This window comes from Apis florea, unplaced genomic scaffold (genome assembly GCF_048593485.1).
Source record: "Apis florea isolate Af1SG1 unplaced genomic scaffold, ASM4859348v1 contig_3158_pilon, whole genome shotgun sequence".
Classification (NCBI taxonomy): Eukaryota; Metazoa; Arthropoda; class Insecta; order Hymenoptera; family Apidae; genus Apis; species Apis florea.
Window position 1 is genome coordinate 5,735,110 of NW_028256713.1, and position 25,375 is coordinate 5,760,484.

A 25,375-nucleotide genomic window follows, 5' to 3' on the forward strand; every position below is an offset into this window, starting at 1 on the left:
CCCCCTCCCCTCTTTATCCCTCCTTCTCGAGAGGACATCGAATTTCATTAACGATAACGATCGAGGAGAAGCTATCCTATCCAAAAGCGTATCCAAAAGCAATTAAACGTATCCCGGCAACGTAAACTTTTTCCCATCCGACTGAAACTTTTCGGAACGGTTATAGGCGAGGAAGGTTAAGATACGCGGCTTAATCGTGGCCAATTAAATTTCATTAGCCGAGAACATTCCCCAATCCCCCCCCTCCAATCAACGCCACTTTCCACGCTGGAATAATCACAGTGTTGGATAGGAAGGAGAGAGGGGGGGGGGGGGTTCCTGGTGGCATCGATCGTAAAACACCTCCTTCTTATCCGAGGTGACCGGTTGAAATCGCGTCACGTTTTAAGAGGGTCACAACAACGGTACACCGTTAAACGGTATTAAAGGTCCATTAACGAAACCCGCGTGCGGGTTTCGTTAATGAGCCAACACCTACGCCGTTCGATTTCGACTTGGAACTTCGGTAATCACGGATTAGAAAAGTCTAAGAAGATTGGCTAGCGATGGGATCGAACCGGATTTGATGAAACGAAAAAAGAATGTTGCTCGATCCCATCGCGCCGATCACGATGAATGAATTCGATTCAAAGTTGGAGGAGATATGGTAAGGCCGATCGGGTGGGTAACCGAGAGAATTTAATCTTTTCTCTTTCCGCTTTTTCGATAGTATACGTAACGTCCACGATGTTACGGTTCTCGTCTCGCGCGCTGCTTAACAGTTTCCGCTTGCATCTCGCGCCACGCGGCGTTAAAGCCTGTATTTAAGTGTCTCCCTCGCCGAGATAACGCTTAATGGCCTTAATGATCATGCGTGCGCAAGGACACATCGTGACTTCCCTTCTTTACGAGGACCGAACCGCTTCTTCCAGGATACTCGTTCCTTTCCAACCCTCCACCGCTACTCGTTCCTCCTCTTACTCGTTTTGCGGCCAACGAATATAATATAATATCGGATTTTGTAAAGAAATACGAATATTTATATTTGTATGTGAATAAGAAACTCGATTGAAAAAGTTCGGGAAGAAAAATCTTTGGAAGAAACTTAAATTGGATAGAGAGAGAGAGAGAGAGAGCGGGCATAGGGGAACGAATCGAGTCTCCCCGCTTCGTACACACTTGGTCAAGGAGCGTTTATTACATCCTAACCCCCGAGGCACCGACAATAAAATAATTAACGAGTATCACGCTGTGAGGTTTCGCGAATCGATCATGGAACACTGGAATCGCTCAAGGGTAACCCGTGCTTTTTTGTCGTTCACGCCACGCTGGGCTTTGCTACGACTAATTAGCATGATAATTAAGCGGCGCCGGTGTTTTTTTTTTTTTTTTTTTTAAAGATCGACAGAGTTTCTCGCTCGGGGTCAGCTGCGCCTTCGTCGAATCGAGACACGATCCTCTCTTTCGCACAAAAATAATCTCTCTGTAATCTCGTGTAAATACTCGTTTAATTCGTTCGTAGAAGAAGAGGAAGCTTTTGCCAAACATCGTAGGGAGAAACGATTATCAAATTTTTTACACCCATTGATTTTTCGTAATGTTATAAAATAATAATAATAATAATAATAATAAATTTTAAAATTGTTTTTTCTTCTTTCTCGAACAGATAGAATAAAATTCTTAGGACGATCCAAGTGAGTAATCGTGGAAAAGCTGTTCTCTTCCCTTCGTCCAAAATTGAATCCAACAACAGTTATCCCATTCTTCGCTCAATTATCTATATATTTCTTCGAATCTTTGGAAAACCGATAATCTCTTTCCACGAAGAATCTCGCTCTCCCCCCTCGACAACCTTTAAAGGAAATTAAGATTTTTTTCCTTGCGCTCGTCCTGGACGGGTCGACGATTGTTCCCCTTTTGTCCATAAACGTCCGGGCTCGGTGATCCAGGTTTTACAACGCGCGAGGCGGAAAGCGAAGAGGAAACGACGTCATAATTCCACGCGATGAAGCCATTAATTGGTACATTAATCGAGGAACGCCGTGCTACCACGCGAGAATTAAGTGTCAAATGTCTCTCGACCAGAGAGACCCTCCTCAAACCCCCCGCGATTAAGGGGATACAATGTCCCCCTTAACGAAGCTCATCAATTAAAAACATCGTCTCCCTTTCAATGCGGAACGCTCGGTTCGACTCAATTTGTCCCCCATCGAACGTTTTTTTCCTTTCTTTCTTTCTTTCTTTCTTTCTCGCTCTTTCTCCAATGGATCAGACCTCGTTTTTACTGCATTTTGAGACGCACTATTTCTCGCTCCAAACAGAGAATTTCCCTTTATCTTTGGCGGAATATCTTTTCGAGAGAGCTCGGGGATATGCGAAAAGAATTATTACGTTCTATCAGATATTCCGATACACTTTTTGAATTTCAGAATCAGCTGATGTCAGTTTGATAAATCGGTCGTTGGGATATCGACAGGTTTTTTTTTTTTACAAATAAACATGGAATCACTTATCGTGAAGTGGATATTTCCACGATGAATCAACCGTCGAGGGCTTTCCAACTTCGTGTAATTCCTCGACGAGGAGATAATACAGGTTCCCCTTCTCCTAACCTTGTTGCGAGTGATCGAGAACTTATTATCGTAAGTAGTTTAAATCCAACAAGAAGTGCGAGAAATTTTTTTTAAATCGACGCTTCAAAAACAAGATTACAAAAATAAGATCCACCACTGTTAAATACAATCCGTTAACTGTTTTTTTTTTTAATTTTCGTGAAATCGCTCGTAATTAATAATTAACGCAAAAAAAAAAAAAGAAAGAAAGAAAGAAAGAAAAAAACTCACACTCGTCGATTGGTGAACTCGAAGTGGAGAGGGGAGGGGGAAGGCAGCTAACGGGTGACCGAAAAGGTCTCGTTAACTCGGGTCCGTAACCGGAGAACAGCTCTCGGGGGTACATTGGAGCATCTCGCCAATTTGTGCGTCGAAATTCTTTTCACGGCAGAGAAAAGGAAAAAGGAGTTAATTCGTGGCTTTAAAACCTCGGGGACGTTCCCGTTCCCACGCCTCCCGGCTGGACCACGACCCCGGCACGCGAACCCGCCGCCAGAAAATCATAATCGCTTCCTCATATCGCGGCGATTCATCGACGAAAAGGCCGGCCATTTGTAATTTGCCGATCACGGCAAAGATATCCAGCTTGTCCATCGCATCCCCTCCCTTTACATATTTTCGTTGGAAAATTCGTTATTAACCGAATTGAAGAGTGTCGAAACTGTTCGAAAATTAAATATAATAAGACTATTAGTTGATCCAATCGAACGACGAATTAATAATAAATTTTAACTGTTAAATTTTATCATCTAATTCGCGTACGATTATTTTTATTTCCAAAGTTGCTCGAGAGAAGATTTTTTACTGATCCGTACGAATCTTGTTACGATTCGGAAGATACTGGTAAATAGCATTTCATACCAGCAAATTGGCGAGATGGACGGCGTGGAAGACAATAAGCGTGAAAACATTATTGGATGGAATTACGACTACGATTCTCCCCCCTTAATCCCCTTCCTTTAATAATCTATCGTGATTCTTGGATAGGTGTGTCTAGTTACGAAATAAAACATCGTATTACGTATATAGCGGCTGGAGGGGATGGCGCAATAACTCGGGGGACATTTACGCGGAGGCCCCTTGATTTACAGCGGCTCCACGACCTGCCTTAATAGAAGAACTGCCAACCTACAACCGAGCACGACCATTCTTAACAGCCAGTGAATCTTTTCTTACGTCGACAAGATTCTTGCCGATTGCTTCTTCCATCCGAACGTAACTCATCCGCTCTTGGCCAACGTTCGTCAAACAATTCTCAGACTTTTTTTTTTCCTTTTTCTTTTTTATATATCATCCACCGTTAGACGGTCTTATCGCAATTCGTGATACAACGTGGAAAGAATTTGTCGCGGATAATTGAAATAATTCTCGGATCTTGCTTAATAACTCATCATCATCGAGGATGCATCGCGAAACGGGAATTTCCTACTACTATTACGTTATTGTCATCGCCTCTCCATTTACGAGTCTTGATCGAGCATTAAGATACCTGTCGATTTTATATTCAATTATACACAAGGTTTCTCACACCAGATCTATATATCGACCGAATCCTCGAGTATTTCATTCGCGAGAAAACTCGTTCCCTTTCGACGAACAACGCGAGTTGTTTTCGTATTCCTCCAACGCTTCTCAACTCTCTGAACCGAAGGGAATCGAGGCTCAGAGATCATCAACGCTGTTTCCATGATATAATACGATCGAGAAACGTATCGAAATGAAAACTCCGCGCTAATAGTCGAGAAGGGGAGTCCATTAACGTTTCACTCGGTATACGCACGGGGCCAAAGCTTTATTAGCTTCCCTATCTATCGAGGCGTTTCGTAGGAATGTCAGCCCCCTTCCTCCCCATCGGCGTATAATAACTCCATTACGGCTTTAATGTTTCACTTCCATCCATCCGGCTACCGTTGCAACAGTTGCCCCTTCCTTATCGCCTCCTCCTACTCGTTCCTCCTAATCGAATCCGAGCTGCGTTTCAAACTTGAAGTCTCGCTCCGTCAGAAACGACACGAAACTGATCGTCTCGATAATTATTTAACCCTTTCGCTACTACGGTCGACCATATCCGCTCTGCGTAAGATACCATTGAGATGGAAATGTTCGATATTTTGTTCTTATCATCGATAAACACCAAACGTCAAAGCAACTCGAATTCCGAGGCGTAACTGTGCAGTAGTTAAGAGAGCCGATTCTATTCCCTCGCCGTGATCCATCATTGTCTATCCAAGAGAAGATTAAAAAAAACATTCCTCTCGACGGAACATCCGAAGGCATGTATATGATGTACGAGGATCTGCCTTATGCAGATTCTCGTTCCCTCTTTATTTAATAACCGAACAGTATTTGCCAGCAGGCAAAGGCCGAAAGAACCAAGGTCGCCGAGGTTAAGGCGTGTTCGACAAGCTGTTCGTGGCTACCACCCTAAAGGGCTCGCAACCCGGAAGTGTACAGCTCGGTGCAGCTTGTAAAGCGAGTGTATGGCGCGGCCTCTGCCGACTCCTGGATTTCTGGATTCCCCGGCTCGAGGATTATTGGAAACGTTTTCCTCGAACCACGTTGTCGTTTCCAATGGAGGAAGAAGAAGAAGAAGAAGAAGAAGAAGGAGGAAAAAAGTGGTCCTCGACGTCAAAGAAGCAGAAGGATCTTTTCAAAGAGTGGAGAAGTATCATCGAAGCAGTCCCTCTTCCGTAAAGGGATAGGAAACAGGACACGTTTCTATTTATTATAAGTCGGGGAAAGTCAACAATCGGGCGAGTTCGAGCCGGCCGTAAATCACTACGCGATCGTCGTCCCCTGGCGCGCCTTAACGTTAAGGACCGGTATATACGTAACCTATAAGAGGGATGCGCAGGCGGCAGTGATATATCGTACGAGCCCCGCCATTGTCTCTGGATGTAAGTTCACGGCGACGGCCACCGACCGACCAGACTCTTCCTCGTATTAATTACAATGTCCTGAGAGAGAGAGAGAGAGAGAGCCTCGTTCTCGTAGAAATATTATGCACTTATTCTTTAAAATCTACTTACGTAGAGATATCCGTTTCAATTTCAACCCTTTTGCACTCGTATTTACATTTAAGAAGGTTGCCAATCAAGTAACAAGAGAATTCTACTAGAATGTAATTATATTATATTATAGTTGGCAAATATATGCGTGACACACGAGCGCAAAATATTAGAGATGATAATCTCTTATTTAACTGTTTTTAATATCGAAACTCATTTTCGAAGACTCACCGTTCGGTACCTGCCTGCACAGCCTGGCGAACATCCTCTCAGTTTTTAGGGGACCGTCTACCTGCGAACAAGAAGAAATTTAATCTTATACCGAACAATTTCCACGATTTTCTCTCTCCAACCGCGTAATTGCGCGCGCTTGTATCAAAATTCATAGCCAATAATTGAATCTCGAGGCTCGACCTTTAATAGCCACCGATAATAATCACGAGCTTCCCTTACGACTGATAGGCAACGACAGGTTGATTCCTCTTCCCATTTCACGCGCCCCCTCTCGTCCAACGCGGAAATTACAAATTGACTTACTTTTCTCCCCCTTCTTCCTTCCTTTCTTAAGAAGAAACCCGTTCGAACGGATACAACGAATGAAATATCTTTCCACGACACGTGTCTCGTAAATCGCGTATGCCACGATATCGATGAGGGTAAATAAGTCCGGGAGGGGGATTGTAGTCGTTTGGGCTATTTGTCTATCCGTATCTACCCGCTCCGTGAGATAAATTTTCATCGGCCTCGTCATCTGAAATTCCGATGAAACATGTACGGGAGACGTACCTGTCGTCGCTTTTCATGCCCGATTCGAGGGAGAAGCGATCGTTCAGAAGGGACCGCGATCGTTGGTCGTGGACGAAAGAGGATCTATCTCTCCCTCTATGTTCTAGTGATCCCGTGGAACAGTTCGATAGACACGAAGAGAAAAGGAAATTTCGATTGTCGGGACTCGTTTGGAATAATCGCTTTTCACAGAGTTTCTTTCGTTGGAAGAGAAATATTTAAGGTGGCTCGATCGTTGGAAATCATCTTTTGCGGGAAGACGAAGAATTCAAGAAAAGGAAAGGATTCGTTTGGAATAATCGCTTTTCAGAGAGTTTCTTTTCGTTGGAAGAGAAATATTTAAGGTGGCTCGATCGTTGGAAATCATCTTTTGCGGGAAGACGAAGAATTCAAGAAAAGGAAAGGATTCGTTTGGAATAATCGTTTTTCAGAGAGTTTCTTTCGTTGGGAGAGAAATATTTAAGGGGAGGTGACTCGATCGTTGGAAATCATCTTTTGCGGTAAGATGGGGAGCGGAGAAAGATGGTAACCGCGCGTTGTGTCACCATTTGTTCCCGCGCTGTTTCGCATAAACGCGCGAAAGTGATTTACATTTTTGCTCCGCTCGCTGCTGATAATGGTATTTCTACGGGGCGAGGATACCCGTGGCTCATCAAGCTTTTCCATTTGCCGCGGAGGATCGAGCGGAACATCGATTTCCCCCGAGTAATAAATAAAACGCGGAAATGGAGTGCGCGAAATTCCATCCCAGAAATGGAGAAAATGGAGGGTTCGAACGATTCGACGGATGAGAAAGATTATCCGCAATTATAGAAAAAACAGTGTATTACAGCGGAACAATGAAAGATATCGATAGATATCGATCGATTATCTCGTTGATCTTATCTCATTACTCTGATAACAAAGTCGAGGAAACAGAATGTCGCGACACTGTGATGATAATAATAATAAAATAATAACACAAATAACTCTCGTAAATCTCGATAAAAATCACGATATGACGAAATACGTCTCGATACTTTTTATTATTATCAACGACTCGATCAAAACTCGATTACACGATTATTAAATGTACACGACACTCGTGTGTCTCCATTCTGTCGAATCGTTTATTCTTTTCTTTGCATTATCCTTACGACGACGTTTATTCGTTTCGACGAGGCGAGGGGAGAAATTCACATCTGTTCACTGTTCGAAAAACACGAACGCGCGAACGTTGGGTGGAACGCCTCCTCCTCGACCCACGCGCACGTTGGATCGCGGCAGTCGTGCGTTTTGTTCAGCATAATTATCTCGGGATACAGTCATTAATTAGTATCGCTAATTATGTGGAACAGCGGCAGCGAGCAAGCCATGGGGGAGAGTGGCGAGGCGGCTCGGCCTTATCCTATTTGTCGCGCATAAATAACAGATTAATGCCGAGATATGGTGGCTTATGCAAATGCGGGGTTCAAAGTTTATTGCATCTAATTAACCATATTGCCGGCCTCGAACTTAATAAAACCGACCGGTTTTTCCCGCGTTTCTTAATCCTCTCGAAAACTGGACGACTTCTCGAAGTGGATTCAAGGAATCATTTATCCTTAAGATGTGACAATTTAAAATTGTAATATAATACACTTGGATATCAAAGATTCGAGGATAAAGCTGCATCGATCGTTTCATTCGCAACAACAATCAGATAGAAGGCTGATAGAAGAGGATCGATAAGAGAAAGTAAATCTCATCGAGATATTGCACGCAAGTTATATACGGTCACAGATGAGAATTAGGTGTGCGGGGTACGGAAGTTGGCGAGGAAGTACTCTCTCTAACTTCCTGCACACGTGACCGAACGAGTGCGCCAATTACGCCGAACTTTTGTACTCGCGGTGCCTTGTAATATAACGTGTCTCGCGATGCATTGCCAGCGCGACGACGGTCAAGCTGTAATAAATTATTCAACACGGTCGAGCGATAAAGCGTAATGGTTTCGCCATTCATCGTGGCCAACCAGGATCGATGCAAATCCTATCCTATTTCCGTCTCTCGTTTCGACGACCGCGGCAAATTTTCAAAAGCACTCGGCTCGAATAAACGAAAATTTTCTAAGCAAAGGATCGAAGGGAAGGATCGATAGAAGAGACGAAAGATAAGTGAATCCTATCCGTCACAAAGATTCCTCGAAATTTTCAAAAGCACTCGATTCGATTCGATTCGAATCGTCTAAGCAAAGGATCGAAGGGAAGGATCGATAGAAGAGACGGAAGACAGGCGAATTCTATCCGTCACAAAAATTCCTCGAAACGCACGCGTTTCCATTTCGACGAAATTTTCAAAAGCACTCGACTCGACTCGATTCGAATCGCCTAAGCAAAGGATCGAAGGGAAGGATCGATAGAAGAGACGGAAAGACAGGCGAACCAGGATCGAGGCAAATCCTATTTCCATCTCTCGTTTCGACAACAAATTTTCAAAAGCACTCGGCTCGAATAAGCGGAAATTGCCCGAGTAAAGGATCGGAAGGAAGGAGAGGACCCCTCGAAAGGGGTGGAGCGACGTTGGGAGGAAAAAATGGGGCACGGACGCCCATGGGAGACGTAATGCGACGCCTTGATGGACGACTCGATCGGGAAGGCGGAAGTGGCAGGGGCTGAAAAACTGGCATTTAGAGAGGCGAGGGGGGGCATCCCTGGATACAACTGCTCGTGGATAGGTGGAGGCAGGTTAGGCCAACGCCGGCCGCCTGTTTGACATAACCAGTTCGGAGCTGCGGGCAAGGACGCCGCGTTTGCCTCCCCCTCCCCTCTTTCCAACCCTCGTCCCGAGGCGTCTCCGCCTCCTCGTCCCTCTCGCGGGACGCACAATCGGCCGTGCCTGACCACCGCAATGCATCATGATCGATCGCTGCCACTCGCGAATCCACGCTCGCCTCGCCTCTTCCTCTCTTCGTCTCACTCGTTTGGATAGAGGAGGCGTGGAAGACTGATGGAACGGGTGATCCTGATTTCGTGTACAGGCAGCAGAGGGTGGAGGTAGCAATTAAGGGTGGCGAGAGTAATAATGTCGAGTAATAACCCTATTTGCTCGATAATGTATACTACATTAGGTACATGGCGTGGATACATTAGCCAGTGGTGGAAAAATTGTTCCAGGTTTCCAGGAATCTTGGAGAGAGAGATTCCTTCCTTCTCCTCCTCCTCCTCTTCCATTCTTCACTATTATCAGCGTGACACGTGTTCCATTCGCTGGTGAATTGTAAAAATTGTTGGATAGTTTATAGTTTATACAGGTTGGGAAATGATGAATGAGGCAGAAAATCGAAGAAGAAACGGACGTTCGAAGGAATGTCTCTCCGATGCCCGATTTTTGCGGCGATCAATTTAATCGAGACCCGATCGAACCTCCACGACCGATTTCACCTAAACCTCCTGGAGGAGGAGGAACAAAAGGGGAGAGGCGAGGTAAGAAAGCACGACGCGTGACGATCTTCAATTTTCCAGAACGTTGTGGATGGCACGATTTTTACAGACGTATCGATCGGATCGCTCCACCAATTATTCCGAACGAAATTAAAATAAAGCCAATAAGACGGGTTGGAAACCTTTTACAGCCAAGCCTTTTTGCACGCGCTGTCAGATCTACCTGACCGATCACCCTGCTGGGCTCGCCAAGCTCGAACAAGCGGAAAGGAAAATGCATCCACGCCGAGGTAGCAGCGTTTTTCCAATCCACGTAGTACACACACAACACACACACACATATACACGACACGCGGCGGTGCCCGATCGTTAAACCGTGATGGAGGTAAGTTCCACGAAAAACTGGATGCGTAACAGGGTCCCTGCGGTTGATTGTTGTTCGTCAGGGATCGAGAGAGTCCGGCCTCAATGAGAAAACAACCGTTTACGATACGTACGATGCCAACTTCCAACCAAGTCGTACCACACGGTTTTTTGCGACAAAATCGTTGCCCGATTCCATTTTCCCTGCCCTTAACAGAAAAATCGATAACTCGTTACCTTGGTTGGAGATAACGATAACGATGATGATGATGATGATGATGATGATGATGATGATGATGGCGAGATTTTGAGAGAATTTTTTAAATCTGAGAAGATGTGTGGAAATATCGAATATTAGGTTGAAAACGTTTAAAAGTGTTGGAGAAAGGTTGGAGAGAAATTATATCATCCTTATATTATATTAAAAAAAAGAAAAAAAAAAGGATTCGATTCGAAATTCGTTCGATCGGGTGGTCCTTTGAGCGAAGGATCAATTATGCATGCTTCGAGATTACAATAATAATCGATCACGATCGTGATATCGCGACTTAAACGGACGTATTAAGAGAATTTTTTTCAATGATTTTCTTCGATCTTTTGATCCGATAGCTCGGGTATGTTAATCGTGCCACGCGATTTGACATTCATGGGTACGGTTCGGGAATGCGATTAATAGCGATAATGATATTACACGATCAAATAATGATCGATAATTTCGAGCCTTGATGCGCGTACACGAAACGTAGTAAACCTGTTATCTGCAGTTAAAGAGCTTCCGTATTCGTATCTAAGTATACACGATCATCCTATCCCCAAATGAATATCGTTTTTCTTCTGCCCATCTCGCTAATCTGCTTAAGCGTAATCGTGTTAGCCTGAATCGATGCATTCGTTCACATATGCATGGAAAATACAGGATCATTTTCTTTCTCTCGCGAGAGAAGCCCAAAACCTGTGCCCCCACTATACTTGTTTCTCTGTATATATATATATATATATAGATATAGACGGACACAGACCAGCCATCTCAACGTCGACTTTTTGCCGAGCGGTCGTCAGATCACGAGAGAGAATCATTTTCTAGTTCTACGTCAATTGTGGAAATCAAACGAGAAAATAAAGTAACGATCGTTAAAGAAAAATCGATTAAGAAAATATACATACTTCTACTGATTATCATCATCATCATTATCATCGGGATGAAAAAAAGGAAAAAAAAAAAAAAAAAAAAACGACGAGAAAGAAATCGCTATTGTATTTCCACTCAACATTCCTATAAGACTGTAAAACCGAGAATCGCCGCAAGAACTAAACAGTGTAAAGGATGATGGAGATTGCCACCTCCCCCCTTCCTTTCTCGAGGAGGAGGAGGAGGAGGATCAAAAACTGGAATGATGGGGGATAAAAAGGGGAAAATTCTCTTCGAAATTTTCGAACATCGTACACCTCACCGAAGAGAGAGAGAGAGAGAGAGAGAGGGCGTACGGTTGATCGAGCATAAAACGAAACGCAAAACGTGGAATCGATCAGAGGGATAAAGACGGATCCGGATATACGGTGCTTGGTCTCGGAATAATGGCGGTCATAATGCGGTCGGCCACGTCGTTTCTGATTGTTTCACGTTAAATCGTCCTCCGCGATTGCCTAAGAGGAGTGGAGCGGAGGGTAGACCGGCCGCGTTGCGTGTCTATCTCTTCTTTCTTCTTGCAATCTTCGCCGCAGCATCGCGAATGCGTCGGTCATGCATCTTAACGCCTGATGTCCATCCGATGCGGTAGAAATAAATTTTAACGCGGATAAATCATTTTAATTAAACGTTCCTCGGAGATATTTGTAATCACTTTTTCAACCGGATGAAAAAGAGAGAGAGGGAGAAAAATAATCGTGATAAATAATAACGCGTTATTATTTATCCCCGTGGACAAAGAAGTGGATCGATGTAAAACGATTCTTATCGTGTCGTCACGCGCCTTCTTTCATTCGCCAAAATTTTACAAAGTTTACGAAAAGAAAAATTCTTTCGTTGGAATTAGAAATTCTGATCTTGTAGTATAACGATATAATAATAATAACAATTTTAGTAATTGAGAAAAAAACAATTTTTTTCAGAGATTGATCGTAGGAAGGGTTAAAAATCAAGGAATGGAAGCATTGGTTTTCTTTCGGTTCGATTCGTGGACATTTTTTGATTTCAATGTGACGGCAGATCGAGAACGAAACGGGATATTTCGACTACCCCCTCCCCCCGGCCATTTCTTACTTCTTCGTTGCGTATATACCGTTAGAAGAACAGTTTTAACATTGCGTAATAAATTCTTGCTCTCCGCGTCTTTCTTTTGTATTATGTATGTATTATGAACCCATTTTATGCCGGACAATTGAATTGCTTTTTTTCTGCCGTATCTAGTTACACGAGATTTATTACAGTCTCGAACGAGTAAGGATATATCTTTTTCGCTCTCTAATGGTATCGTCAATGTTTGAAACAAGCTTCGGAGCAATTGCAATCGAGGAGAGACAATGAAAAGTGGAAGTGTCAAGACGATTACTTTCCAAGTCCATTTAAATTTTAAATCGAATCGTGTTTTGTTTCCTCGATTGGGGAGCGTGGCAAGCGTGTTGCTCGGACGCGCAATACCTCGATGGAATATTTCTACTTCTCAACGTCACGTCCCTAACGCCTCGAATAAAAAATGATTCTGAAAATGCGCGTTGAAGATATCATTTGTATAACAAGCTATTCAATTCGACTCGAGGGAAGCGCTTTAAATTCTCTATTCACGATGACGACGACGACGACGATTCTTCTTCGCGTATATTTCTTCGAAATATTCCCTTCTCTTTGATTTCATGATAATTCGAAAGCATTCGTTAGAGGGGATAATTTTCACGAATTCTCGATCATTCATTTAATGAATTATTAAATTAGAGAGATTTAACAATTTTTTATCACTCATTTCCAGATATTTGACAAAATATTCCATCGCGTGACCCTTCGACCAAGTCGTTTTAAATCGAGTAATATTCGCCATCCATTCGCTTAAATCGATCTCTCTTTGTTCGAAAGAAAGAAAGAAGAAGAAGAAAATTTTTTCGGAATCGCGTGCACGGAACTTCCGCATTGATAATGATAATTAATAGGCTGACGTTACAATTTATCGTGGAACGTCGTCTTCGTTCATTATGCCGCGATACTTATACCCGTGGCTAGCGACCGCGTATAACTCAATGGGAGAATTTATTGCGTCATTAAGGTAATGCATGCGATACACAGCGATGTAGATAACATAATCATTTCATGCGTAGAGTCACGTTTTATCGAACGATGATCGCCTATACCCAATATCTATCTACCCTCCATCTAACGCTCGATGAGAATACGGAACGTGATCGCGCATCCGAGTTGAATCGATATCACCCGTTTCTATCGTTGCATCATCGACCTGTTACATCAATAAACGTTTCAAAGAAGTTTAATAATAATCCCGCAAATTCAACCAATTTCTTCTTTCCTCGACGATTCTCGTTAATTCGATATCGGTTCTCGTATCTATTACGTTACACGGTAATAATCATTACGATGAATCGATCTTGTTAATTCGATAGCTCGTTGCTCTCTCTCTTTTTTCTTTTTCTAAAATATTCACACAAATATTTAAACGATCTATTAGCCGAACTTATCGGCGAGAAAAATCCAAAATTTTGGACGTACTCGAAGATAGCTCGTTGCTCTCTCTCTTTTTTCTTTTTCTAAAATATTCACACAAATATTTAAACGATCTATTAGCCGAACTTATCGGCGAGAAAAATCCAAAATTTTGGACGTAGTCGAAGAGTACGTATATAAGGATGTAAAAGAAAATGGGGCGAGATCGATCTTGCATCCCGTAAATACCAGAAAAATAGTTGAGAATAAGAGGATGTTTTTCTTCCATTTTTCGAAATCGCATCCGTTCCTCCAAAGAGAATCATCGTTCTCCCCGAACTTGAACACGAACGCGAGGAAGGCGGCCACCCTCGGCGCTCGGCCCCCTCGGTAAACGGATACGGGCATGTCTGGACACCGGATATCGCGGTTCGTTAACCGCGCCTTCCGACCGGAAATCATTCTTCGCTCCGTTTCAGGTAAACGTGCCAACCTTCAACCACCACCGTCGTTAATGACCATCGGCCGTGGTCTCCTCTCGATCGAGCCAATTTCTTCCCTCTCTCTCTCTCGAGGACGAGGGTATATACGTTTATATACACGAGGAAAAAACTAGATTTCAAGATCGCCTCTTGGATAGACGTTGGAGAAGTGGTTTGAGAGAAATATATAAATCTCGTCCCGGATTAAGCGTGTAAATTCGAGATCGTATCGATAGAAGTGTCTCTGCACCTTCGAGATTACACGTAGGGAGGGGAGGGGAGAGAGAAAAAAATACTCTCCCGGAATCTCTTATTGGAAATGAAACGGGCGGCGTGCCTCTTCCCTTTTAAGTAATTATCGAGTTTACTCCGCGATCGTGGCGAAAGATCAGCCTCGTTTCGTGTAATTAAGAGAGAAATTTTATTAAATTTCGGGGGAGGGGAGGAAGAACGAGTTTTTTTCGATGAACGTCTTAAAAAAAAAAAAGAAAAGGAGAAAGAATAAAAAGCCTTATATCCAAGAGAAATGTTAATTAAGCAACGATAACTATCTCCGCCCCGATATTAGATGTCCCAATTAAGTGGAAGTGCGATATGCGGGAACACTCTCTCCTCTCTCTCTCTCTCTCTCCCTCCCTCTCCCTTCCTTCCTTTCAGAATATCTACACACATCGCGGCTAAAAAATTAAGAGAACCGAAGAGGCAGGGCGAAGAAATAAGAAAAGGAAAAGGAAGGAGAAAAAGAAAAAGAAGAAGAAAAAAAAAACATTGGAAGACTGTCGCGGCAAAATCTGGACGGCCGGTAGACGTCGTAAATCTCGCGGTTGACGGCTTTCGGTTCGGAAAACGACGGTGGCCAATTTACGATCGGCCGAACCGAGACGTGGGAAGAGCGGAGGTGTTCGATGGAACACCAAAGAGGAAACGTCGCCCGTCCTGACAAACGGTACCAGCGGAATTCCCTCCTCCTCTCCTCCGATTAACTTTCTTTCCACTTTGCTCCCCTTCCTCATCGAATACGTGGTCACAACCCGACGAGGAATAGTCGAGTCGAGTGTACTTCGATCGATAATAATCGAGCAACCGTTTCGCTTGTTAACCATTTTGTTCGCCATTTTTCCACCACGAATCCTCGAAAAATCGATCGAGAATGGCGATAAAGATCGATCGAGTCGAGAGAATATCCTTTTTCTTCTCTTTCCCATTTCGACGAGTCTCTTTGGAAGCTGTTGGAGGAGAGCTAGCTTATCCAAGGAGATCGGATTATTTCCTTCCGTTTATCGGCACTTTCGATCGAATGGAAGGGTGGGGGAGGGTGGAGAAACACGTGTCCGTGAATTGCAGACTGCGTTCCTAAAAGACTCGATGATTTCGAATTGGGCCGCCCAAATGAAATTCGAAGCACGAAGTCGTCATCACATTGCTGATCGCATTGATTCTTGAAGAGAAGACGAATAGTTGTGAGAAAAGTTTACGATCGAACTTGAAATTGATCGATTTAGCCGATCCGTAAGGGATTTGATACAGTAATTTATAAAAAAAAAAAATCCAATCTGTAATAAACATCGACGTCATCGAAACGTCGTAAGTTAATCCCATCTCTACTCCATCTCTGCCCAGTTTCCAGGAATAAACCTCTCCTCCTCCATCACGTGACGTGTCCATTAAACATTATAGAAATATCAAGACGATTAAGAAACGCGATATCGCCTCCGTCCGATATAATCGTTTAATTGTGATGTCGAAAGGGTTCGAGTGGGTTAGAAGTGGGGGGGGGGGGGGCTAACAAACAAACAAACAAACCGTCGATGCCTCCTTCCCTATAAATCACCATTAGTCCGTTTAAAAGCGTACAACAGCGCGTAGAGTCGAAGACCACCTTCTCTTCCGCGTCCTATAGTTCCCCTTGACAGCCACTTAACTTTGACAAGGCGTATACGATGATCTGCGATCCCCCCCTCCTCGATGGCGCGAGACCATTGAGATATTTCTAATCAAAACGCGAGATCTATCGTTATCATCGACATCGGATAAATTTCCACTCGCAATCACGATCACGTTCCTTCGTCAATAACAAAGATGGCTAACATAGATGCGGAGGGGACGCATTTTTTCTCGTCATCGGGGAATTATGAGCGATAGCTCGTCTCGCAAGACGACTCCTTTTCCATTCGCGGACATACACGTTGCGTCACGTTGAGTATCGTATTGCCTCATTTTAATACCACACGAGGAGGTGCTTTTTTTTTTTTTTATTACGATCGTAAAGATTGGATATTTTTTTCAAAGGAGATATTAAAACGAACTCGATAATCGTGAAGGACTTGGTTAGGAAAAACTAGGAATAAAGCGTTCGTTTCGATCGAAATTCGAAATCGAAGACAAGATGATCGCAACGTGGTGTCGTTTCATGGAAGAGGGAAAAACATTTTACTCGTGTGGAATTTTCAACTCGGTCCTCTTTTACCCGCTCGAGATCTTTCCTTCCTCCGATTCCTCTCCGTAAGGGAGAGGGAAGGGCCGGCTCTCGGTTGGAGTAGCCGGCCAACTCGAGGCACTAACTCACACCGCGGTTACGTGGCTGGATTTACGAGCATGCGAACGTATTCACGCGACGCGAAAACGTAGGTACCGCGGGCCTGGGACACGCGTTACTTAGGTTAACGATCAACCTTTATGTTCAACGCGATACAAGTACGGGTATAAATTGCGACCGTGCCCCGTGTCGCGGATTCCGGTCACCATCCTCCCCCTCCTAGCCCCTTATCGCCGCCCATCTTCACGATATTTTCTTCCTTCTCTCGGAAGGAGAGGAGCAGGCGAGGATTTTGTACCAATTTTGTTGCACCGGATGGAGCGTTTTATTTGAACAAGGGTTTATTTGAACAAGGGTGTTCGTTCTTGTCGATGACTACCTAGTAGCGGGCAACTTGTTAACTTTGTTAACAATCCATTGAGAGATGCAAGGTTGGATTTTTTCGACGAACCATAATCGATTGGATTAATCGGATTGTTCGATTGTCGGATTATTTTCACGCGTAATCGAACCGAATTAAACTGAATCTAAGAGCGTTTATAATTTTTTCTTATAAATTGGAATTAGTGGTAAAATTTTATATGATCGTGGACGAGGGGATGATTTAATATTACTGGGGAAATTATTACGATTGGAAACGATTGTGCCGCGGCAATTCATTAACGCGCAACAATATTAATTTCTATGCTACAATAAAATTATCTGTTATTACGGTAGAAAAAGTTCAATGTTCGTTTTCAATCATAAGGGAAACCTGTTCTTCCTTCCCTTTCAGCGCCAGGCCGTTCGTACATAGCCCATTACCGTAACTATTCCCCATCCATCGATATCTTCACAGTCATCACAATCGTCATTCCCACCAATAGTCTTATCCTCTTAACCAGCGATGGGAACGAGCATCTCGCGAACAACTGCAAGATCGAACAAGTTCTTTGCCAAAAAAAAAAAAAAAATCATTCTTCCTTTATTTTAAAATTCCTTCACGATTCAATCCTGTACTCAATCAAAATGTTGGCGACTCGAAATCGATCGAACTCGAATTCTCCAAGATTACAAAATGATTCGAAAATACTAAATTCGAGCGATAAACAAATCGACACGTATATTTCAACAATAGTACATTCGAAATGGAACGAAACATGTATCCCTCATACTCAAATCCCTCACAACCCTTCATCCCTTTACCCCTCATTATTCCATCAAACGCGAGCAAATACCAATTCGTTTCGAGAGCAATAATCGAAACGAATTATTACGCCTCGATTCGAAAATGGGACGAGGCACGCGTCCAGCTCTCCCCCTCCCCCCTTACTCCCCGAGGCTGGGCACAATTACGAGCGGCTCATTAACGCCCTTGGCGAAGGCGCAGTATCGGCTCGCGCTTTCCATCCATTGAATCGAGCGAAGGGGAGGGAATAGCGATATTGCGGCGGGTCAGTACACCTTGTAAACACGGAACGCGCTCACCGAGGGCCCCCCCTCTAAGCTGGCAAGAAGTGAGTGGCAGGATGAATGCGGCTGATTACATTCAACGGGCTTTTTCAGCCCGGCCGTGGCAGCGCGCCGGTATAATAACCCATGGCGCGGCCACGGCCACGGTCCCCGGGACATTGCGTATCCTTGCACGCATTGTGCAACGCTTTATTCCACGGGGTATTTTCGCGTCGTGCACGAGATCTGAGTAACCGGCTGTTGCACGACAGCTAACCCCTTCGACGAGTTAAAAAGCTGGAAACGGTGTTTCGTTTTCGTACTCGTTGAAAAAAACGTACTCGTTGTCCAACGTTTCTTTTCGAGGGATGTAAAGATTCTTGTTAACACGAAGAAACTTTTGGAAAAAATTTTGTCGTCCGTTCTCTTGTCGATCGGGGCGATAAAAAGAAATGTTTTTCCTTTTTTCGAAAGATTGCTCGAATCGAATATTTCTCTCTGCGTTTTTCATTCGAGTCGAGATTGGAAGATCGTTTTTGTCCATGTTCCGTGCACTTCGAACGTTTCTTCGCGGCGACGAACGTCGAGAGTTAGGATAGCACGTGGTATGAGCGGAGTACAAAAGAATCAAGTTATTTCAATTAAAAAGTTGGAACTGAAGATCTAAAAAATCTAATAAACCCAAAAACTTTTTTTTTTCTTCTAACCATCGACAACGATAAATAAATATCAACAATAATTATAATTTCCCTTCGATCTTATCTCGATCTCGGTAATAAACTGATAGCTTCGAAACCGAGATAAAAATAGAAAAATTGATATACATTTGAAGATGTTCGGGGAGGAGCATTTGCCATCTCGAGCGGGATTATAAATCGCGCTCGGCCGGTCTAATTGCATCCACTATCTCCCCTCGGTGTACTCCCGTTCCTCCTCTATTGTTCCTCGAGCTTCTTAATCGACCAGCGGAGCGGACCCGCGGTGTTAACGAACCACCTGCACTTTCCCTCCGTTTCCGTTCCCTTGGAACGGCTGCTTCTCGTTTTTTGGTGAAAGGATTAACGAGGTACTTGTTGAGGCCGACCGGCCTCTTCCTCCTCCTCCTCCTACTAGACTGATAATCTTTAACGACTCTGTCTAACGGTTGTCCGCGTTGTGAAAGCGTTGTTCAACACGTGCATGCACGTTTCGAGAGTGGAAATTTGTGCGGAGGCATGGTAGGGGTCGGTCCGCCGACCGTAGGATAGCGATGGGTCGAGAGATGGGGTCAAGAGCTCTCTCTTCTGTCAATCATCGAGGTGTAAATTGATAAGCAGATTGTGGGGAAGGGGGAGATTAATACCGTGAAATTCGTCGAAATTCTCTGAGAGATATTCTCGTGGATTTAATGTTAAATTGTGAAAATATTATTTTATCAACTTGATAAGATCGATTGATAACGTTTAGTTGCAAATTTTTTGAATAAAAAAAGATTGCTGCTTATTCAACATTAAGGCGATTAGGATTTGTAATGAGAACGGTATGTTTCATTCATTCATGATGCAATTTTAATATTTGCAACGTGCGAATTACGAAATTTCCCAATAGATCGGAAGAAACTCTGAAAATAATCAATCCTGCTTTCAACACGATTCGTTATTATGAAGAACGTAACGATCTGTTTCCACCACCAATAACGTACATATCAATTTATTGGAACCGATCGAAACATCTCGCGATCCTTCACGACAAACGATTCCTTCCCCGATCATCTTCGATTTCACCTGTGTTGCTTGCTTTGAGCGGGCCACGGCTCGAAGAAGAGTATCGTTGCATTCATTACTCAACGCCTCTAAGCCGCATTGTCGATCGGCCCCGCCGCCATCGATCATCGCAACAACCGATCGGCAGATCGTTATTACAGATTAACGACGAGTCGAACAGGTGAACAAGGGCGCAACATTGTTCCCTCCCCCATCTTTTTTCTCTTAATTGGCTCACCGGGAAAGAAATTTTCAACCATCGGCCTTATTAAGCGGCTGGCTCGCTTAATAAAAACGAGATAGACCTTCCTCCCCTCTTCCTCGACGGTTCTGCCCGGTCATCCTAGCATTAGGCCTTTCATCCATTCCTCGAAAGGGGGGAGGAACGAAGCGGTCTTGTCATCGCGCTTAATGCCAGCTTTGTAACGGCCATGTTCGCGTGAATGATGACACCTCGCGCGTTGTACATCGATTATTTGCGTAACTTGGGGCTCGAATACTAGCGAGAATCGCCTTCTTAATCGCTACTATCGACTCATTGTGCAACGTATGCACGTGTCCCAATCAATGGAACGACGCGAGCAGTGGTGGAGGAGGCTTTCAGCCGAGAGGCTTCAGCTTCCCCTCGTACGAAGCGATAGGAGAAGATGGAGAAAATCCATCTCCAATCTCGCCTCTTCGCCGGCTGTCCGCGCGTACCGTTAGAAAATTCTAATTTCGTTCGGCTTGGAAAACCGAATGACACGATTCTACTGAAAGAGTAGCGCCGGCGGAAAAGCCTGGAGGAGAAGCTGGTGGTTATCACCGGGCAACGGTATATCGTTATCGCCGGTGTTACAGGAAATCGTTACACGAATCGTCCCGATACCGGTCCACCGCGCGGTTTTATCGCGCTTGTGGGGTCGCTCGTGCGGTTATTATTAAGATAGCAGAAAACGCTATCCATACGCTGTAATTAACCAATATCGCGTGGAGCGCAATTACCTTCCTTCTTCCTTCTCGACGTCCACCGAGTTGGACAGGTCTCTGCTCCGTGTATTATTTAAAGAGAATATAGAAAGGATATTTAGACGCAACGAGTTCGTTCGAAGGTACGGATCCCTCCCTGGTTGCAGCTCGTTTCGAAATTGGATCGATCCGAGTCGATAACGAACTCGGTTATTCCGATTAAAAGATATCGTTGGGATGTAATTTGTAGAGAGGATAGAGAGGGGCTCTACCCCTGAAAGAATCTTTTGTAATACGGAGAAAGAGAGAAAGAGAGAGAGAGATGGGAAAGATACGGGTTACGCCACCCCAAAGATAAAGTATCCTAAGATAAAGCACCGGGAGAAGTCGGATTGATGAGGCCAGTTAAGCATCATCCCCGATCCGAGGAAGATTATACTTGGCGCTCGGCTGAGTGATGGGCATAATCCAGGTCTTGGAAGCTAGGCATTTCTGCGGGCGTGATTCTTGAGTACTTGAGCGTGGACTAGAACCCCCTTAGAAACTGTAAGGTTACACCTGGAAGGGATTTCGTGGGACTTTGAATCGAAACCAAGTCGCCGGTTATTAATTACGAAACCGGCAAGTTCTTATTAAACGTCTGAATCTGTTCGATGGATAATAATTGAAGATTCAACACGTTTACAATTTTTATTTGAAATTATTATATTACATATTACGATTGGGGGACGATTCGATCTCGTCCTTGACACGGTTTGCATTTTGCTTGACAAGATACAGTTATCTAGATCTACTTCCCGGCTGCTAAGTTGATTTTTAGCATTTAAAGCGGTCGGAACAAGTTTTCAGAGATTAGACACGCGTCTGCGGCGCATCTTATCGCCTCGTTTCAGCTCTACTTCCTCGAATTTAAAGTAATAGGGAATGCGTAATTTCGTGTTTACAGGATTGCAGTTCGTTTACTCCTCCCCTTAGCGACGTTTACATCAAACAAGACGGTTAAACCGCAACTTATATATAATTTCCTTTCTTCTTACGATCGCTTATTTCTCTTCGAGTTCCAACTCGAAAATCGATTTCGACGATTAGTTCCTTTCGACACGTGTGTTATCGGGCAAAGAAGAAGAAGAAAAAAAACATATTGTAATTACGACGACTCGGCTAACGAAGATGTTTGACGCTGATACTTGATCCTCGTCGAATAACGGGTCATATAATGTCACGATCGTCAACATCGTCAACATCGTCAAAAACTTCTCTAAAAATCATTAACGACCACTAACTCGCAATAATTTACAACGATTAATTCCGCTCGATCGGCCAAAATTACCCATTACCCGTACTCACTCATTTCCAACCATTTATTACCAATCTCGTAATCACCTTTCTAATCCTACGCGAGTGTGTAATGAAACCAAGTGTTTAAGTGGTCCAAGTAGTACTAGTCTCGCCACGTCCGGTTTCGTCCACGAACCGGATCCTCGATTCGACGATTAATTCGATCGATTGCCTCGTCAAGACACCACGATCTTGAATTTTTTTGAGACGTTCGTGATATATTCGTCTATGATATACAAATCGGGTGCATAAAATAGGGAACGTACGTAAATTTTAGACATTCTACGATCTGAAAGTTTAGCCAGGAGAAAACTCGCCGGTGTATGCGATAATCAGCCGATGGAATCTTACGAGATTTAAGTGGTGGCTGATTCGTTCGTTTCTCGTTCCTGCCAATCCTCGTTGAGATTTTAAACGATTTTATAGAAGAGGAGAGATTCGACTCGTGGAGAGAGATGTGCAACGCGTTGTGTGCACACTCGTCGAGCTCGATTTATATTTCGCGTCGCGTTATCCAGAAGGAGGAGAGGGGGGGGAGGAGACTTATTTCACGAGATCGTCGAACGTTGTTTCCGCTTGTTAATCAGCGAGCTCGAGAAGGAAGAGGAAAAAAAAAAAAAAAAAAAGAAGCCAAGTGGACAAACTTCTCCACTTCTTGCGAGCACTTCTCGAGGCCAATCGAGATAAGAGTTTTTATACACTCTGACGGAAGTTTCGCTGGTTATTTAACGATCACGATGTTGAACGATTTACTTAGTACACTGAAAGTAGTTAAAGTAAACTCGAGATAAGTTTTAGCTAAGAAATTTTCGATATCGTGAATCTCAATTTTTCATCGAGGTGACTGATAATAACAGGATATTGATTAAATATATATATATATATATTCAAACTTGTAACACACGCGCGATTTAATTTTAAACGAAGTTAAATGGAGAAGAGTTTCTTAGAGACGATTTAGATTCAAGTAACAAATCTATCCATCGATCATTTTCGAGTAAAAACTCATTCCTACCATCCTTATCAACGAGGTTCTCTTTATCTATATATATAAAACTAACAATCAATGATCTCGCACTATCGACGACACCGTTCGTTATAGCCCGCATTTTGCACGAAAGAAAACTAGCCAACCCTTCTACATACCTCGAGAATGAGATAAAATATTCTCGAAGCAACGGATGAAGCACGTTCTCCTCCGCAAGCACAGCGTTATATTATATTTCTAGAATCAGAGACCGTTTCAGGAGTCAATGCACGGTCGCGTGGCACGTGTGTGCATATGGTATCGAGTCGAGGGGGAGTTGTGATCGAGAATAGGGAGGAGGGAGGAACAATCCCGCTAATTGTCGGCAGGATTTTCAAGTTCGAGAGTCGCATCTCATTAGGACCACCGGCCATGGGACACCGGAGTCAATCAATCCGTGGAGAATCTCTCTCTCTCTTTCTCTTTCTCTGTTCTCCTCGCGTAACAAAGAACCGGATTCGCGCGGCGAAGAAAACCGACCGAGGTATCTTCTCTTTCTTTCTCTTTCTTCCTCCTCCCCCGCAACCCGGGATGCATTTGCATGCGAAAAAGCATCGCTGAAGAAGGGCCGGAGGATTCTCGTTATTTTCGGATACTTGGAAAGTATTTGGAAGAAGAAGGAATTTTGGATTTGATTTTGGGGAGGAATAGATCGAAGACACGGGAAGCTTGGTTTTGGATAAAGTGTTTGAGGGACGAAGATTCGTAACGAACCAGATTTCGAATAGATCTTTTTTTTTTTTTTTTTAAGTAAATTTGAGAGAGTATTATTCTTTGATGGTAAAATCTGCTTAACTGTTGAAGAATAGAGACATCGAAACGATCGATGTCAGCTTTCCCTCCCGAAATTGCACAAGTTGTAAGAGAAAGGAGAGGCGGGATAGGTGTCAATGGAGGCAGAGATGCGTACAACAGTTGGACTTTCTTCTTTTCGCGGAAGAAAGGAGAAGGAGAGAAAGAGGAAGCGAGTCACGCTCACGTCATCACGAATGCTGCTGGCATTCACGACCCCGCGTCACCTCGCCCTTCCACCCCGCCTCGTCTAAGTGCCACGACGTCGCATCCTCTCCTCCTTTTCTCTCGTCCGCCAGAACTCCCCGGCCAAGTACAATGTACACGTGCTAAACGCGGACCAACCACGAAGCGAGAAGAACGCAAAACATTCTCGACTCGGCTTCCACTGCGCTCTTCGAGTTTCACGGAACCGCAACAGAACCGAGGCCGGTGTCGGGGAGGGAACGATCGAAAAACCTCGACGATGGATCGCCTCGTGATACGTCTAACCCCTCCTCGTTGCTTCGTTCTGCTTAAAAACCGTGGAACGATGCGGTGTGGAAAATCAATTGGTGGTCGTTTGTGATCGGTTTCTTTCTAGGGGGGGGGAGAGGGACGTAGCGTGACGTTGATCTATTGAGTTATCGCGTAAATAACGCGCCCCCCTTTTTTTTTTTCTTACCTTTTGTACAACACGAAAATAAAGGATCGCGCGTCGATAATTAATCGGTGATGTATCATCCTTCGTTTCTTTTTTTTTCCTTTTTTCATTGGACAACCGAAGAGAAAAATTTATGATTGTTTAAAAGTTCAACGTTCTGAAGGGAGCTAGAAATATACAACAATTATTAATTCTAACCTTCTATTTTTAATGAGGGAAAGAGGACGTCCAACTAACGCGAATAATAAATGGAATAAGTAAAACTCTCGAATGCAAGGAGTCGAAGAAAGGAAGGAAGGAAGGAAGGAAGAAAACGAAACGAGCGATCGAAGAAAAGGAAAAAAAAAGTAAGGACGAAAAGTAACACGCCCCGATGAAAAGATAGTGAGGCTAGGAACAAAAGTGCAACATGGAAGATGGACGCATGAATCAAGGAACGGGGGAGAAAGGGTGAGGGAGGAGGGGTCGCGTTTTGAAAGGAAGGATGGCGAGGAGGAGGAGGAGGAGGAGGAGGCGCCGGTTCAAGATCTGGCAACCACGGCATCGGCCAAGCGTGCGACGAAACGAAGCGGATCCTCGCCGATGATTCCTCCTCGTAGATTCCTCCTCGTCGGGGAGCTTTAGCTCCGGTCGATCTCCCT

The 25,375-nt window shown here is 43.9% G+C and overlaps 2 protein-coding genes across 2 annotated transcripts in view; one reads left to right on the forward strand and one right to left on the reverse strand.

Moving 5' to 3' along the window:
* Positions 1 to 5,144, forward strand: part of LOC147657460 (uncharacterized) — a 35,347-nt gene extending 30,203 nt beyond the window's left edge. The window contains exon 4 of the mRNA XM_086909430.1: positions 4,948 to 5,144. Coding sequence (XP_086765556.1) covers positions 4,948 to 5,062 — 115 coding nt within the window. The 3' untranslated portion in view covers positions 5,063 to 5,144. The remainder of the gene's footprint in view (positions 1 to 4,947) is intronic.
* The window catches only part of LOC100870442 (uncharacterized), a 68,254-nt gene that overhangs the window by 33,933 nt on the left and 8,946 nt on the right, over positions 1 to 25,375 (reverse strand). Inside the window, exon 2 of the mRNA XM_012493850.3 lies at positions 5,831 to 5,891. Coding sequence (XP_012349304.1) covers positions 5,831 to 5,864 — 34 coding nt within the window. The 5' untranslated portion in view covers positions 5,865 to 5,891. The remainder of the gene's footprint in view (positions 1 to 5,830; positions 5,892 to 25,375) is intronic.